At 43.1% G+C, this 18,820-nt stretch overlaps 1 protein-coding gene across 5 annotated transcripts in view; it reads left to right on the top strand.

Annotated features, from left to right (window-relative positions):
- The window catches only part of DNAH8 (dynein axonemal heavy chain 8), a 329,266-nt gene extending 311,857 nt beyond the window's left edge, over positions 1–17,409 (top strand). For all 5 annotated transcript variants that reach the window (XM_053222854.1, XM_053222853.1, XM_027057830.2 and 2 more), the window contains 2 exons: positions 13,453–13,574; positions 16,747–17,409. In XM_053222854.1, the coding sequence (XP_053078829.1) occupies positions 13,453–13,574; positions 16,747–17,034 (410 nt within the window). In that variant the 3' untranslated portion in view covers positions 17,035–17,409. The remainder of the gene's footprint in view (positions 1–13,452; positions 13,575–16,746) is intronic.
- The last annotated feature ends 1,411 nt before the right edge of the window (positions 17,410–18,820 follow it).

The following is an 18,820-nucleotide window of genomic DNA, read 5'->3' as shown; positions in this document are numbered from 1 at the left end:
CTCATTTAGGTGTAAGTTTAGGTTGTGTATTTGAGACTTCTCTTGCGTCAGGTAGGCCTGATGGCTATATACTTCCCTCTTATGACTGTCTTTGCTGCATCTCAAGGTTTGGGACTGTCATGTTTCCATTTTCATTTGTTTCCATATACTTTTAAATTTCTTCTTTAATTTCCTGGTTAACTCATCCATTATTTAGTAGGATGTTCTTTAATATCTATGTATTTGTGGTCTTTCCGCATTTTTTTCTTATGATTAACTTCAAGTTTCATAGCATTGTTGTTCTGAAAATACACATGGTGTGATCTCAGTCTTTTTGTACTTGTTGAGAGCTGGTTTGTGACCCAGTATGTGATCTGTTTTGGAGAATGTTCCATGTTAACTCAAAAAGAATGTGTATTCGGCTGTATTAGGATGAAATGCTCTGAATATATCTATTAAGTCCATCTGATCCAGCGTGTCATTCAAAGCCATTGTTTCCTTGTTGATTTTCTGCTTAGATGATCTGTCCATTGTTGTTAAGTGGGGGTGTTAAAGTCCCTTACTATTATTGTACTATTATCAATGAGTTTCTTTATATTTGTTTTTAAATGACATATATATCTGGGTGTTTACAATTTGGGGGCATAAATATTTACAATTGTTAGGTCTTCTTGGTGGAGAGACCCCCCCCCCATTCATTATTTAGTTGCATGTTATTTAACCTTCATGTATTTGTGGTGTTTGCAGATTTTTTTTCTTGAGGTTGACTTCTAGTTTCATAGCTACTTCAAGTAATTCTTGGCCAAAATAAAGTAATGTTGGATTCCTTACAGTTCAGCATCTTATAGGTCCACTTGTAATACAATTTAATTTACACATACAAATTTAAGAGGTATTATTGCTACTCACAATATGGTTGAATCTCATAAAATAATCTCAAGTGAAGGAAGTCAAACAGAACACATTGCAATTTGTTATACTGTATACATTGTGATGTATGTATACTGTATAATTCCATTTACACAAAGGATCAAAACAGGCAAAACAGATCCATGGTGTTAAAAGTCAGGCTAGTGGTTGCCCTTGAGGGAGAGGGCAGTGATTGCAAAAGGGTGCCAGGGAGCTTCTGGGGGCCTAGGAATGTTCCATTTCTTGATCTGGATGTTGGTTACATGGCTATATTCTCTTGGTGAAAATTCGTCATGCTGTACACTTATTTATGCAGTTTTCTTTGTATAAATAATACTTCAACAAATAGTATACCTTTAATTGTCCCCTGTGTACATACATTAATTCACTTCATGCATTTTTAAGTATCTTAACATTTTCTAAATTTAAAACACTAACCATGCCTGTTTTTATGAGCTTACAAAACTATACATAGTATATTACTGTGTCAGTAGGCTTTATATTTGTAAAGGACAGCTCCCAGATTTCACTTATCTATTTTTCTCCCAGATTTTCCATTGAATTTGGGGAGGAAACATTTTTATTATGGTTCTTGGATTTCATGTGTCTACTTATGAGTGTCTCTTTCCTCCTTACCAGCCCTCAATTTGAGTGAGTTGTCACCAGGTAATTCCTGGCTTGAGGGCCTGAAGAAATAGCACTTAACTTAATTAGGATTGTCTAACCACCTTCCATTTGCTAGCCCCTCTGCTAGGTGCTTTCAATAGAGAGACATTTGAGACCCAATTCATGCCCTAAAGGAGCTTCATAATCTGATTGGTAAGACAGACCCATCAGCAACTTTAACATAATGTGATAAGTGCTTCACCCGAGTGAGAGCTAAGTGCCATAGTAGTACAGAGGACAGGAAGATGAATTCTGCCAAGGCAAGGCTCCAGAAGAGCTTTATACAGGAAAAATGGGGTAGAATTTGCAGGGACTTGAGAAAGGGGCATTCCAGTCAGAGACTTGAGCAAAGACAAGGCATCTCCAGGGAAAGAAGGACAGCGGCATGGCCTGAGTTCAGAGAGGGGAGAAGAGGTGGGGGGCAGTGAGGCTGGCGTGTGGAGTCTCCTGGGGGAGTTTAGGCCACATCATAAAGGCAATTGGAAGTCCCAATTCGGGATCAAATTGGGTCTTTGATCCAATTTGATCAAAGATCAAAGATCAAAAGATAATCCCAGGAGAAGGTAGAGAGTAGACTGGAGTATGAAGCTTCTGAGCAATGAGACTCTTACCGAGTCCAAGGGAGAGAGCCTGGGACCTTAACTAGGTGAAGAGGAAGGGACAGATCTGATGGGGTGACTAAATGGGGGACTTTTTTCATTATTTATTTATTTATTTTAGAGAGAGACAGCAGGAAAAAGGGACAAAGGGGGAGAGAGAGAGAGAGAGAGAGAGAGAGAGAGAGAGAGAGAGGATCCTAAGCAGGCTCCATGCTCAGCACAGAGCCCAGTGTGGGGCTCAATCCCACGACCCTAGGATCATGACCTGAGCCAAAGTCAAGGGTCAGAAGCTCAACTGACTGAGCCACCCACGCACCCTAAATGGGGGGTCTTTGAGAGACTAGAGAGAGACAACGGCTGAGGCTAAAGGCCTGGTATAAGGCAGGGAGCGTTGGAAGAGGGACTGGCTGAGAGGAAAGCAAGGAGCACTGGATTTGTCAGCTAGTGCTGGTGGGACATCCAGGTGGAGAGGTGTGTTGGCAGACTTGGAATTTGGGAGAGGGGTAAAGATCAGTGATTTTCAAAAGGATGTGAGGTCATTAAGTGCATTTTTGATATTCAAGAACCAAGGTAATGGGGTTGGTTCATCCCTGGCCTTCCATAGACACAGACAAATTAAGTTGTATATCACAACACACAGTCTCTTTCCATGACTGTTTTTTCTTTTCATTAGAAATATGACTTAAAATGGCAAAGTATTAATGTGAACTATTCTGTAATTGTTACTGTTTGTTAAGAAATGTCACAAGCCAGAACGTTTAAAAAAATTCAAATGCAGACGTACATTTCAGTTTTCTTGTCATTATTTGTTAGTAATACTAATCCTTTCTCTTTCCTTAATTTCTGTTTTCAGCTTAAACTCTGATTCTTTCTCTCATGGCTCTCATGTCTTGGAAAGGCCTGGATTCAAGCATGCTACCTTTATGCACATGTACATAGACATATACCCTTGTCTTGTCTATGATTGCTTTTTATTTGTGGTGTAACATAGTAGAGGTCAGCTTTCCCTGCACACTAATCACTTTTCTGCTTCCTTTTCCTTTTCTTGACATGAGAGAAAAATTACTTTCTGTTCCATATCACCTGACCAAATCTGGACATCACAAAGATTACAGCAATTTCATACATGTTCATAGGCAGTGTGCAAGCAGATAAAGCGCCTTCCAATTGGAAGCTTCTCTGATCACTATTTGACAATAATTGATTCTTAGCATGACTATATCTCCTGGGTTTTATATCTTCTAACCCAGTCCTCTTCAATGAAATTTCTTTCTTTGGCTCAAGATATTTAATAAATGGGGTTTTTTTTTTAATTAAAAAAAAACACGTTGAAGTAAAACATAATTCACTTTGCAACAAGACCATAGTTTTATTACAAATACGTAGAGTCAAAATCACATAGGCTATGAAATATTTGAAAATAAAATTTCACATATAACCATTTAGTTTTGTGTTCTTATAATGTAATATGGCATCCAGTACTGTCAGATGTGTGTTTCCCGTGGCGCCTCTAAAGATTGCTCCTCAGGCCTAAGTGCCTTCAAGGCCCATGCTGCCACAAGGACAGGTAATAGCCTTGTGTGCCCCCCAGCCTGTGTCTGAGCTGAATGCTGTTTGTAGCACTGCTCCATTGCCTTATGGTGGTCTGATATTTTGTCAGTCATACTTGAAGAGGCTGAGTCAGCCACCATGGAATGGTATTTTCAGTCCCCTTCACAATAATTTCTTGTAGTAGTTGATGCGCTCACCTATATGGCAGTTAGCCTTGATTATTAAAATGGTCAGGCGGGAGTGCCTGGGTGGATCATTTGGTTAAGCAGCTGACTCTTGATTTCAGCTCAGGGCATGATCTCATAGTTAGTGAGTTCGATCCCTGCGTTGAGCTCTATGCTCACAGCGTGGAGCCTGCTTTGGATCTTCTGTCTCCCTCTCTCTGCCCCTCCCTCACTCACATATGATCTTCTCTCCCTTTCTCTCTCTCTCTCACTATCTCCCCGCCCCCACTCTCTTTCTCTCTCTCTCTCTCTCTCAAAAATAAATATTAAAAAAAAGTGGTCAAGCTCTCTGTACCCATGACCCTATAATATTTGTTCAATGGCTCAACTTTTGGTAGTGCAGGGATTTGCACCCCAGTGATTACTCAGGTCCAAGAGGACCTTAGTACTCCAGCAATTGTTGATACACATGTTCACATATTGTTTAAGATTGTCCTTCTCAGGGGGCACCTGGGTGGCTCAGTTGGTTGGGCGTCTGACTTCGGCTCAGGTCATGATCTCACACTCTGTGAGTTTGAGCCCCGCGTCGGGCTCTGTGCTGACAGCTCAGAGCCTGGAGCCTACTTCGGATTCTGTATCTCCCTCTCCCTCTGCTGCTCCCCTGCTCACGCTGTGTCTCTCTCTGTCTCAAAAATAAATAAAAACATTAAAAAAAAAAAAAAGATTGTCCTTCTCAGGGTTCTTGAAGGAATTGTCCTGTCTCTTGTTCCCACAGGTGTGCATTTTCAGAGTATCATGTACATATGATTTAGATTCTAATTTGTGTGTGTGTGTGTGTGTGTGTGTGTGTGTGCGCGCGTGCGCCTGTGTCGTAGGTGTAGAAAATGAGTTGTAATGAGCCTGGCTTCAAGTAGGGATTGACTGCCTTTCAAAACCTCTTAATTGATAGCCATGCTTTGTCATTTGTTGTTAGGTATGATTCACAGGTACTGCTGATGCAGAGGCTGAACATGTTCTTCAGGCCTCACACCTCTATCTTAGATTGAATCATGTAGTATCGTTATTTTACAAATGTTTAACTCCACCTGGAGCCTGATGCCATTTGGATGCCAACTTCTGTTAGGTTTTCTGCTTTTTTTCTCAGTGTCTCAACAATCCGTGTCAGTCTGACAAAGGAGATATCAGTGACAAGTTATACATAGTACAAATCAAGATTTTCTGTTAGAGAGGATTTTGCTAAAGCAAGGGGATAGGTATTTTTTGTCCTGTTATCTTTTTTTATAGTAAAAATTATCTATAACCTCTTGCTGATGTATTTGTTTTCAGGGCAACATCATCAACTAGCAGCACTTTCTGGATGTTTGTCTTATAAAAAGCCTGACGTTTTTTGGGTGGAAAAGTGCACCAAGGTTTAATAGAATTTTAGGATTAGAAGGGACTGGGAGATTTCTTCTAATCCCACAACACTCATAATCATTCCCCAAGGCTACTGTGTGCTGAACCGGAGCTTCCCCTAATGTCTGAGGGAAGCCAGGTGAATGGACCTCAGGGTTCTAAACCTCTGAGTGATAGCACTCACCTGCTCTATCCTCAAACCACAGAATGATAGGACGACTGTGGACACCTTAAAATGCCTCCAAAATGAGTAACAACCCATCTTCCTTGCCTTCATGTCACAGTGGCTTAGATGTACCTGGCTTCAGTCATAATCCTTATACACATCTCTTATAATTCTAGTTTCTGCACATCGTTATCTTCCGTACCAAGTGTCCAATCCCTTGTAATCTGGCCAGCCTCATCACTGCTGTCTCCAAGGCTACCAAACCTAGTGACCTTCTTGCCAACTTCATTCCCCCTAACTATACTAGGATGCCAATTCTGGAAACTCTTTAACACCTTGGCTTTCGTCCATCACCTTCCTTGGTTCTCCTCCTGTCTCTTCTAGGACTGCTTCTTAGCCCACTTTTGTAGGCTCTTCTCAAGCAAGTTCTGCTCTTGGCCCTGGTACCTACATGGATGATGTCAACCGTTCTTACAGATGCAACTGTTTATCTGCACATATGACTGACTCATCCAAAGTCCTTGTTTGAGATTCTGATTCTTCACTTCCAACTGTGAATGTAGAGTATTCCATACTCCTGTGAACCTCACCAGTACTGCCATCTGGTCATCTTCCTCCTAAACCATCCTCATCAAGATTCTGTACATTTGCTTATGTATCACCATCCTCCAGATCACCCAATCCTTGTGAATGGTCCTTTCATATCCAAACAGCTTTGAAGAGGGAAGCCAAGAAAGCATAGTGTGGTAGAAGACAAGAGGGGAAAGTAGGAAGTAGTGACAGAAGCTGCCAGAAATCAAGTAAGATAGGACCAAACGTGGTCAGATGGCTTTATCAACAAGGAGATTGTTGGCAAAAGAAGTGTCAGTGAGGTGGATGGGGAGGTGGAGGAGTCAGACTTCAAGGTGAGTGAGTAGGACCACAGGAAATGGAGAGACAGAAGGATAATTGTCTCAAGCAAGTTGGCTTTGAAGAGGAAAAGCAAGTTGGGGGAGTAGTTGTAAGAAGAAAGGATTTCCTTTTTCCTTCTTATAATGATAGGAGAGGCTTGAGTCTATTCAAATACGGTTGGGAAGAAGCCAGTAGAGAGAGATAGAAGGAGAGTGAGAGACAGAGAGAGAGTGCACACAAAGATAACAGACAGAGATAAAAGAAGCAAAGAGGGGATGGCTTCCAAGAGGAGAGATGCACTCTGAGAAGGTGGAAGGACACCACACACATTGTAGGGAGGAATGAGTGTAGATGCAAGTGAGTTTGTCAGTTTGATGGCAAAGAGATAAGGGAGTTCTTATCTGATGCTTTCTATTTTCTCCTTGAAGAAGGACATGAAGTGATCTCAGGAGCAGGAAGGTGTTGGAGGAGAGACTTAAGGAGGGGGCAGAAGTTTGAGAAATTGGGCTACTGAGGGAGACAGGGAAAGATTCGTGGGTGGCTTTGAGAATCCTGTCGAGGAAAGTGGCAATGATGTGGTGGTCTGAGTATTATTCAGCAGCCTGGAATAGGTATAGGAAGGGGGGCATTTGGATTCATGTAGGATTGGAGTTTTGGCTGGGCAAGTGATGACAAGAATGAATCTAGACTACCTGGGAAAGAAGGGAAGAAAAGGTGGAGTTCAGGAGGTCTCCAGAAATGGTAAGGTCAGGGAATGGAGAGGTCAAGATGCTAAATGGATGCTGAAGAGGCCCAGATGATCGAGGATGCTCAGTGAATGGAGGCAGATAGTATTTGGAGAGGGGAGGAGCATGTGGCCTGAGGGTGTGTTTGTCAAAGCAGCAGAGATTCTCATAAAGGATGGAGGAACAATTGGGAAGGACTGTGTCTTTAGAGTTGAGTAGGGCTCCAGTAAGGGGAAGAAGATGGAGAGAATGTTCTGTGAAGAGTTGGTTGACCATAGAACCACTCTAGAGGGAAAAATGGAAAGGTTTGATTGGGGCAAGGGAAAGGAAGCATAAAGTAGCACTCAGAGAAGGTAGAGCAGCTCAAGGAATTACATTTTGGCACATAAAACATGGTGGGTTTAGGGGACCGCAGAAGTAGCCCCAGCTTTCCCACTTATACTCAGGTTCTGTTGAAGCCAACTCTGTCCTGGATTAACAACATCACAGAGAGCATGTATGTCTCAAGGGACTGTGGAAGGAGTCCACTCATACAACTGACAGCCTTCCTAATATTTTGCTTGTACATGGGGCATTTCTGTTACTACTTGTCAAATTTGTTCTTAAAACAAATCTGGGTCAGTGACCTCTCAGTGGCCTGCTGTGTGGATCTTTTTACATAGCAGTATTTCTCAGCCCTACCTGTACAATAGAATCTCCTGCGAAACTTTTAATACATAGTAATGCCTGGGGCTCCAGACCAATTATATCAGAACCTCTGGTGATGAGGCCTCTAGAGTCTGGACAGTTAGTTTTCTTAAAAGCTCCCTTGGTCATTCTAATGTGTAAACTAGGCCTTAGACTACCCAGTATGTGGTCCACCAGCCAACAACATCAGTACTACTTGGGAGCTTGATAGAAATGGAGAATCTCAGGCCCCTACCCTTGACCTACCTACTGAGTCATAACCTGCATGTTAATAAAAGCTCCTTTCCCAGCTGATACCTAAGAACATTAAAGTTTGAGAAGCCCTGCCTTGAAACAATGCCAATGCCAGGGTCCCACCTCTAGATTCTGATTTTACTGATCTGGGTTGTGACATGGGAATCAGGAGTTATAAGACTTCCCAGATATTTCTAACTTGCAGCCAAGTCTAAGATCCCCCACCTTACAGCATCTAGCAAAGCATCAGGAGAGGTGCCTGGTGCATTTTTATTCAACCGGGTGGATCAGCCTCATCTTTGTTTAACGATTTCTGACCTTTATTTAACTTACTAATGAACTCTGTTTGCTTCTCATTTGGGGGAAAAACTGCCTGTCATACGCTTGCAGCAGGAACATCATTTCTCCTCATCTTTGAAGATGCTACTGGGAGGCTTGGTAACTAATAAGACAGGAAATACTGCCCAACCTAAGGCCCGTTACATAAAGACCAGTTCATTTATTAAAGAAAAAAAAATGGCCGATAGGAGCATCATTACAGAATACTAACCTCCTCCTTATCAAATTGAGACAAGCAACCTTCCTGATTAGTTATTTCTTTAGTCTCTTCTCAGGCCATGTTTGAAATGATACTTAAAAAACTCTACAGCTTTCTTTAGGCTGACTGATTGCACAAGTCAAACAACAGTAATTAGTTTGCTGAAATGTTGGGTTACTACTATTATAGGAATTAAGACACAACACAGGTTATTTTAGACCTGAGTTTCTAAAGTACAACACTAGCTTGAAAGTGAAAATTTTAAAGAAAAACTTGACAAGTCTTTTAAGATTTCATTGTGCTGTATGAGTTTGAAGGTGAAAAAAATTTTTTTAAACACCTCATTTAGAACACATGCAACTCAGATGTTTGAATAGTCAAATCACCCATTTCCATGTGGGTGGTTAAATATCATGAAGAACAAAAGGTTATTATTGGTGAAGACTTCCCCCAACTTTTTGTTTCTCAATTCAAACATATGAAAGTATGAATCACTTTTCTACCACTGATGGTTGAAATTTGGTTTAAGAATTATTAAAACTAAATTGGTGCCAAGACAAAAGCTTTTCAAGTTTTTATAAAGAAAAATATGTCAATAGTCTTTTAAAATTATACAGGCTTCAGGGGCACCTGAGTGGCTCAGTCAGTTAAGTGACCGACTCTTGATTTCAGCTCAGGTCATGCTCTCACAGTTTGTGAGTTTGAGCCCCGTATCCGACTCTGCACTGTGTCAGCACAGAGCCTGCTTGGAATTCTCTCTCCCTCTCTCTTTGCCCCTACTCCACGCATGCTATCTCTCTCAAAATAAATAAACAAACGTAAAAATGTTTTAAAAAGAAAAATAAATAAAATTATACAGGCTTCAGAAAACAAAGATTTTGATTCCATTAGCCTTGATATTAGTCTACAAGAAAGGTGGCCATTCATTGTTTTAAATTCAATAGTGAACATTTCAGTGGATTTACTGCAATTGGAATTCCACAAGATCATGTTTTTCTTTTTAGGAAGCCAAAACAAAACTATCAAGACTTGAAAAACTATGTTATCTTCTCCATGTTCTCTGGGTGGGAATTACCCATAGAACAGTTCCCTGCCCTCCACTCTCAGGCCTCAGATATATTTCTTTAACATTTTTCCTTTCTTAACAGTTCAAGGTAATCTGTGTTCTAGATTCTACCTACTGGCATACTAAAAGTGCTACCCAAGCATTAGGAGGCATACTATTGAAGTAAACTAGACAACATCATGCATATCCCCTAGTAGGCAGGAGATAGGAGATGGTCTCTCCCTAATTGCACTGGAGGTTTTCAGAGCTCTTCAATAATGGCTGAAATCTTCAAAGCAGGTGTGTTACATAAGAGAGAACCCCAGTCATTCATCATCTGGCACCTACCTATGTCATTGTCTGGAGTGCCATATGAAGAGAGGTTAAATTTGCAATTTAGTTGGAATTTAAAATGTTATAGAAAATTTCAATTATTCAATTTGTGCCGATGGACGGTTGAGACCAAGATTCATGTATTGTGCATTGTGACCTGGTAGGTTCATAGATCAGGGATGAATTTTAAAATATTGCATAATAGGGTCAATTGAAATCCAACTACTCTACTTGGATACACATTGTCTAATACGCCACATGGATGCTCGCTTAGTGTTGAATGATGAAAATGACATTCATGGAGGGATTTACAAGAAAGAATTGGATTTTATTATTGTGGTCACCGTTGGTTTGCACCTTCCTGGGGAGCTTTGAGGGTGTAATCTGAAACCAGCCCCCATATGCAGAGAGCAGGGAGAGACGGAAGAAAGACGCAGGCCATTCAGATTGGTAGGTGGAAGGTTTTATAAGTAAGGACACTTACATAAAAGGTTTATCTTGGGTGGCCAGAAGCCAAATAGATCTCCGTACCCACCAGCCAAACATTAAAAGTTTATATAGAGGACTTAACTGAGTTCAGTCATGTATACCATCCAGATGGCCTCAACAATACATCACTATCTCAAGGCTATGTCCTTAGGGCAGCTTCTGGAAGCAGGAAGGGCAAGTGGAACACACATTTCAAGGACAGGGGAGGGAATGAGGAGGCTCCAATTGCCCAAGTGAAGCTCACAGATCAGCTGGTGGCTGTGTCCTCTTGATGACCTTCCCCCTCTTCCGCAGTGGGACCTGAGCAGTCAGCAAGGGGTTTCACTAGCATGAAGCTGGCTCTTTTGGTAGCCATCTGCCTGCATAGGAGGGAGATACCACGCCAACAGAATGGACACATGCAAGAGAAAACACAGATTAAGACAATGATCCCCAAAGTTAGTCACAGCTTTTTCCACTGATAGCTCCGTGATTCTAACCACTGATTTATTAAGTTCCTTAGGTTGGGAGCTGGATCACTCAGGGCATTCACTGGTGTCTTCATGTGATTTAATAAAGATGATACGTTAGCAGACTCATCAGGAATGAGCAACATTCTATTTGGATAATGGCAGAGATACCTCCCTGTGAGGCAGTAATAATGTCCAAGGCCATCCTATTTTGGAAGACAGTTTTTCTCATTAGAGACATTTCAGTGTTTGGTAAGGACAGGCTCTGTTGGCTATCATTCAAGGCTTGCTGAATGAATTTACTAAGAGCTTCTGTGTGTCCTATAACATCCTCCAGGCCAATGGAGGGACAGAGACTGTGGCCAAATGATTGTACCTGTGGAAAAAAACACGCCCACCTTTCTGAGGAGAGGGAAGTTGGCAGTTTTAGGAACGTGGCCCTTGACCTGGTTGTGCATAGCATACGTGTTGGCTGGGGGGAGGCAGCCTGTCAGGCATGAGGAGATGGACTGGGGGGTGCGATATGCCAGACCGGGACCCCCACCTTGTCCCCTCTTTGGTGAATGTTCTGTTTCAGGCATACTGCATCTCAACAGTCTGGCCTGCAGCAGGACAGTGGGATCCCAGTGAAGATTGAGTAGTTCCCCCTCACCCAGGGGTGTGAAGTAACTCAGCCATCCCAGAAGGACATCCCATTGCAGTTTCCAGTAGATAACTCCTTTCCCAGGTGTGGTGAGGCTTGGTGTTCTCAGCAGCATAGCATGTTGACTCACAACGAGAGTGGGGACAATGGCTGTTTCCTGCAACTTCCCTACCTTTATGGTATTGGGTACTTTGGCAAGCATCCCCAGTCTGGCATATGGGGAAGCAGGCCCTACTGGTTGATCATTCAAATGCATTAAAGCCTGGGACAGTGCTTTAGCCCACTGGACAAAGGTGGTTTTACCTTTAATTTAATCTGCTGCTTTAATATTCCAGTTTTCCTTTCTACCAACATTCCCTGCTGTTTGAGGTTATATGGGAGATGGAACTGCCATTCAATGCCACGTAATTTTGCCTAGTTTCACACATCATGACCTTTGGAATGTGACTCCAGATCACTGTCTGGTCACTGAGGGCTTCCTTATGTGTACTTAGCTTCTTTAATCCCTTGACGGTGGCAGCCTGCTTTGTGTGGTGACGGGACAGCTTGGGTTAGGCCACATGTGGTATCTGCACAAACAAAGGCCTCACCTTTAGCCTAGATCCCCATGCTTTTGCACATGCTATTCCTCTAACTGGAATTGTCCCATTTGGTAAACTCCTACATACCTTACAAGAGTCACCTTCAACTTCATCCTCTTGATTCAGCCTGCCTTGAGCTGTCTTCCCGAGTGGTTTATTTTTACACCTCTGCTCATAACAACACTGTGTTATATGCCTTGCCTTCCTCCCCATTTCTTCTAGACTGAGCTCCTTTAATGCAGGGTCCATGGATGGCCTATTCATCTTTGTGGTCATCCCACCAAGAGCTGTGCCTGGCACGCGGGAACTACTCCTGAGAGACTTAACGAATGAATGAATGAATGAATGAATGAATGTGGGCCTCCCCAAGTGTCTAATTCAGTTACCAGGAAGGGACTTGGAAACTGGAAGAAATGGACTGCCTCATTAAGCCAAGCTAGGGCCTAGTTTTTCTTTCCAGCTTCAAGGGGTAGTAACTCAGTGCCTGTTATTATGTCTTGCAACTTCTTCTCTTCCCTCTGTTCCCAAACTTGATACAATATTCTCACATGCTGGTGCATAATAATCCTCAGATCTGACTGGGAGTAGGGGTGGGGGACATAACATATTCCAAAATTTATTCATGATTTTCACTATTAACATGGGAGCCAAATGTAATATAGAGGTCACAGATAAAATCTTCTTAAGGTTTTGAAGTCCATTTGAAGTTTAGGGTGTAGTTTCTAACATTAATTGCTGCTCTCCAAGAAAGGCTTCTCCTGTTGAATTGAATGGCATGGTTTGCAAATATTGTATTAAGTTTAAAGAAAGGCCACAATATGTGTAACCTTGTATTGCCTTAAAAATAACCATATTATGCACATTAAAACACATAGATTTCCTTTCCGGTGTGATTGCTTTGTTTGATCAAATTGAAAGTTGGGTTTTCTATTTTGGCATTATGCCTTGTTTCCTTAGACAAAATGAAATTGTTCCATTATAGCAAATAGAAGCTTGATAATGGTTTGATTCTAGTTTTAGCTGGAATGCTGATCGCAGAATATTTGCCATTCCAGTCTTGTTCCTAAGCAGTGTGATTTCAAATAGAGACGAGGAGCTAGGCCTGGATTACAATCTTTAGACACTTGAGTGGTTGAAACCCCATGAGAGTTTCAAACCAAAGCTCTCTCTGAGGCAGAAAGGGTGCTGCTTTCCTGCTGTCAGCCAGCAAGGAATACTTAGCTCATTGCAGGTCCCCATAGAAACAAAACACAGAAAGAAATGTGCCCCTCAGGTTCAATCTCAGCTCCTCTTGGGTGGGCACGCATTTGGAGGTTGATAAGCAGCTAACACTTGGAGCTTCTTCCTTTCTTGTTTCTCGAGTGGATTGATCTAAGGCATCGGCATTATCTTTTTTCTTTTCTTTAAGGCTTCCTCACAGCAATGAGGCAGGAAGTGACCCGCGCCCACAAAGGCTGGGCCCTGGACTCTGTGACCATCCACAACGAAGTTCTGCGGCAGACCAAGGAGGAGATCATATCACCCCCCGTGGTAGGCACCACTGGGCAAATAGCAGGGGCAGTTCTGGAACCAGTGTTGCAAGTTCACATTCTGCTTAAAACTGACCGATGAGTCCCTTGGTTAAGACCTGTTGAGATGCAGTATGCCTGAAACAGAACATTCACCACTCAAAGAGGGGACAAGGTGGGGGTCCCGGTCTGGCATATCGCACCCCCCAGTCCATCTCCTCATGCCTGACAGGCTGTCTCCCCCCAGCCAACACGTATGCTATGCACAACCAGGTCAAGGGCCACGTTCCTAAAACTGCCAACTTCCCTCTCCTCAGAAAGGTGGGCGTGTTTTTTTCCACAGGTACAATCATTTGGCCACAGTCTCTGTCCCTCCATTGGCCTGGAGGATGAAATAGTGCATACAGAAGCCCTTAGTAAATTCATTCAGCGAGCTCCAAGTGGTAGCTGCGTATCAACCTCCAAATGCATGCCCACCCAAGAGGAGTTGAGATTGAACCTCAGCTTTGTAGGTGGGGTTTCCTCGGTCATAACCAGGAGACTTTGATGCTGAAACCTCCTCCATTTGCTGGGGCAGGAATTAATGCCAAGCACTGGAACTCCCCAGACAGCCTTTCTTTACAATGACAAGTTACACTTGTGTCTGCTAAAAAAGGGTTTTCCACACGTCTCCTGCTGCAGCTGTGGGCTGCTCACAGACTGGACGAGTGTGGAGGGCAGTAGAGACCAATAGTATTCGCAGTCCTGAGCTCTGGGCCAGTTCCAGCAGTGCCCCCACTAGCTGCGGGACCCCTTGGTGGAGGGACCCCTGGAGGGGAGAAGAGCAGGGGCCCCGAGGTAAGCAGACGCCATTGAGAGCCACTGCTTGGCACTTACCCGCTCTGTGAACTTGGGCAAGTTCTTTAATTTTTTGACCTCAACTTCTTCCTCTGTGACATAAGGCCAGTAATTCAACCTCATGAAAGATGGTTGTGCCAATTCAATGGAATCATTTAGGACCCCACATAGGTACTCAATAAATCTTAGCCCCGTTTTCCCTTCCTCTGTGACTTTCACTCCCTCAATTGCCAAAGAAGAAGCCTGGACCAGATGAATTCCAAATTCTGGCCCTTTCTGCCACTTTACAGCAAGGGTTGCCTCCTTCTAGCGTCCAGTGCCTGTCCTCACTCTGTCTGCCATCTCACCAGAAGCACACCAGTATATTTCCACCAGCAATCTCTCCATTCAAGTAGACCTAAGCTATTTCAATCATGCCCTTCCAGATTCTTTCGGCGTTTTCTCATCATGCAATTCCAAAGTCATGTCCACATTTGTAGGTATTTGTTAGAGCAGTACTGAGATATGTATGTGTTTCCTAAGGCTGTTGCAACAAAGTACCACAAATTGAGTGGCTTAAAACAACAGCAGTTTATTTCCTCAGAGTTTGGGTGGCCAGAGGTCTGAAATCAAGGTGTTGGCAGAGTTGCTTTCTTCCAAAGGCTCTGCCGCCGGGGGGGGGGGGACGGGAATCTGTCCCATGTCTCTCTCTCAGCTTCTAATGGTTGCAGGCAGTCCTTGGTATCCCTTGGCTGATAGTGGTAACACTTCAGTCTCTGCCTCCATTATCACATGGTCTTCTTCCCTATGTGTACCTCTGGGTATCCCCTCCTCTTCTTACAAGAACACCAGTCATATTGGGTTTAGAGCCCACCTTAATTCAGTATGACCTGAACTAATTAGATCTGAAAAGGCCCTACTTCCAAATGGTCACATTCTGAGATCCTAAGTGGACATGAATTTTTGGGTGACACTATTGCAAAGTTCTGAGATTAAAAGGAACCTAGAAGGGATACAGTTTACCGTCGGATGGTATCTAAATTTTATATCGTTCATGTAGTAATTGTCACTACCAATGATGGTAATCATACATATGTCCTGATTTTCTGGGATTGCCCATTTTACTGTCAAACCATGTACTTTAGGTTTTGGTCCCCAAAATATGGTCCTCATACGCTTGGGTCACATGAGGGGGATTCCAGGAAACACTTGGCAATTAATTTCACTCTCTCTTATAATAAGTCTACATTTGCTTCCCCTTAGCTGCTCCTCATTGGAAAGGAAAAATGGTTACCATCTTCTACCTAGATATATCTTACGGGCTTACATGATTATTAGAGTTTCCCGTGATTCCCTTTAGCCTTTCTTTTCTTACTGAATATGTGTTCTATGGCTCCCCATGGCCTATAACGTAAAGTTCAAACTCTTCAGTTTGACATCTGTAGCCTTCCACGGTCAAGCCCTAACTTATTTTATGACCATTAAACTCTCTGCTAAATAAAACGCCTGGGCTTTCCTACCCATCCTACCTATCTTTGTACTATATTGCTCCTACCTGGATGCCTGCCCTCTCTCCTCTTTCTTTCCAAAAGCAGCCCACCCTTCAAAGCTGTCTCTTCCACAAAGACCCTCAAGCACTCCAGCCCAAGGTGGCCTTTCACCTCAAGTCACTGCACTTAGTCTCAGTGTTGGTCACCAGGCAGCCTCTCTAAAAAGTGTGTGTTGTATTCAATTCATGTCTTTCTCCCCGATTTAATGGTGAAGACCTCAAGGGCAGGGCCCCTTTGTGTGAAAGAGAGACACAGGATGACAAGCAGCCACTGTTGAACTAACACACCCCCTCCCTGACTATCAGGCCTGCTCGCCTTCTACCACAACTGGCCTCTGGGGGCGCTCTGACTCTCCTGCTCTCTGGGCTTGGCTGCACAACTCTCACTGAATGACTGAGATGGTTAGAGCGGCATGTTGGCTTGGCTGGCACAGGCTGAGATCCCGCATGGCCCCCGGCTCCAAATCCTGTTCCTTGTTCTGACCCTACATGACAGACCGGGCCTCTCTGAGACTTTTATCTCTGCGCACAGGTGATTTGGTGCTGCTGGCTAAGTCTGTCGTCCCCAGTGGGCTAGCCCTCTGCTCAAATAAGCAATAATGGCATGTTTCCACAGCCCTTATGGCCTCAAGATAGGCCGCAGGAGAAAATGGGGCTCAGTATTTTACTCACGCAATGCACCCAGTGGAATTTGTTCTTCTGGTGGCATTTTAAGACTGGTGTATGTCTTCTTTCTAAACTGATGACCTTTATTATAGTAATGAATGTCCATCTCACAGCGCCTAAGTTTTAAAAAAAAATCCTATTACCTCGTGCTTGACTCTTCCAGGAAGGTGTGTATATTTATGGGCTCTACATGGATGGAGCAGCCTGGGACAGACGGAATGGAAAGCTTACAGAATCCACTCCCAAGGTGCTCTTCACACAGCTGCCTGTGCTGCATATCTTTGCCATTAATTCCATCGCGCCCAAGGACCCCAAGCTGTATGTGTGTCCTATTTACAAGAAACCGAGGCGTACTGACTTGACCTTCATCACCATGGTGTACCTGCGAACAGTTTTGTCCCCAGATCACTGGATCCTGAGAGGAGTGGCTCTTTTGTGTGACATCAAGTAAATTCACTTCCACTTATTGAGGGCACCTGAGCCATGTACCCAGCCAGTGCTATTGAGAGGCCTGGCGCTTTGTGTCTTTTCTCCCTGGTAATTGCTTGATTACTCTTTTTAAATTAAAAAGTTGATACTCTACAATCACGTGTGTGTGTGTGTGTGTGTGTGTGTGTGTGTTTCCTTATATCAATGTTCGAAAAGACAATTCTAACGTAATGCATTTTATCCCAGGCAATCATATTCCATTATAATCATTTTATGTAGATAAAGCCCTACCTTCATGTTAGAGCATTGGAAGGTTTAAATTTTTCTAAAAATCCAAAACAAAGTATTAATTTGTTGTATCCTGAAAGGGGCATGATAAATGCAAACTTTTCTCTCAAATAAAAACCGCATTGCCCTGGAATAAAATCTACCCCTGTGTATGTCTGTGCTAATGTGCTATCCACTGCCTGTTTGGGTTTGGCCTTGACTCCGTGCTTGTGAAATGGAAACTGAAGGGGTCCAGTCAGTACCCCTTAGGAGTTACAGCTGTGTGGTGTGACATGTTTGAGACAGCAAATCCACTGGGATGGCTGCTCTTGTCATTTATTTTACTTTTATTTAATATATTTTATTTTATTTTTGAGAGCTTTTGAGGCCCGGAGAACTCTGAGTCTCCAGCTCTCTCCCCCCTCCCCCCCCACCAACCCCAACTCTGCAGGAGATAATGAAGCACACATTTCTAGGCAGCAAATGGAGAAGGAAAAACAAACTCCATCAAACGAAATTGGGTTACATGCAGAATGCCTTAAAAAGCCAAGTCTTTAAAAAGTGAAGCTATTTCTTACTCTGTAGCTGGTCTGAAACTCAGCATTAACCTTTATTTCCTGCTAAAGGAAATTGTCAATTTAACAAAACAGATGAGGTCCTATTTGAATGCTCACGCAGCTTCAGGATAGTGAAGTGTCTCCACTGGCCTTCTCGTCTAGAATTCTCTTGCTCACCCTCAGCTAAATTCACCAATTTCATTCCCCTGTCTATTCTGAAGGAAGGGAGCATTTCATGTTGCCTTGATCTCCTATCATCCTTCTGTCACTCTGATCAGAGATGCCAATGAGAGACAGAACAAGATGGCCAAGCAGCAGCCTGGGTTGAGGCATCCAGGGAAGACCCCAGAAAAAATCTCCCCATAGTCTAGGATACTTTCCAACAGAAGAAAATATATTATGGAACGCACGTTAGAGTAGTGGCCTCTGCTATGCTCTGATACTGATTCAATGTCAAAGCCATAGAACTTTCCAGGGCAGTTTGAAAACGAAAGTAACCAAGCCCCCAGCCCAAATGTTTTTTGGTATTTCCCTTGTCCAATAGACACACTAAAGAAAAGGATGGAATTCTCTGGAAAGAATGTTCTCCTGAACGGAGGCTAGAATTTGGAAGTTCCTGCTGCTCTGGGGGAGCACAGAGGAAGTAAAGTGCATTATAGCACATCAACCTGCAGGTCCCAAGGTAACACACGCGCACACACACACACACACACACACACACACACACACACTTTATTCATATTCCTGTCCAGTTGCTAAAACGATTGAAGGCAAACTGCATAGTCTAAACCCCTGGATCACGGTAGGCTTTCAGAGAATAACAATGAGGTTCCATGTTCCCTAATGACTTTAACATCTTATGGAAAATTGGGAAAGAGATGGAAAGATGTGAATCTAGAGAGGGTATAGATGAGACTGTTTAAAGCCACAGACCATCTCCTGGGAACTTTTCACTGATTATTTTGTTCTGTGTGAGCATGGAGG

This window comes from Acinonyx jubatus, chromosome B2, assembly GCF_027475565.1.
Source record: "Acinonyx jubatus isolate Ajub_Pintada_27869175 chromosome B2, VMU_Ajub_asm_v1.0, whole genome shotgun sequence".
Taxonomy (NCBI): Eukaryota; Metazoa; Chordata; class Mammalia; order Carnivora; family Felidae; genus Acinonyx; species Acinonyx jubatus.
The sequence above is the reverse complement of the archived record's forward strand: the minus strand, read 5'-3'. Positions and strand labels throughout refer to the sequence as shown.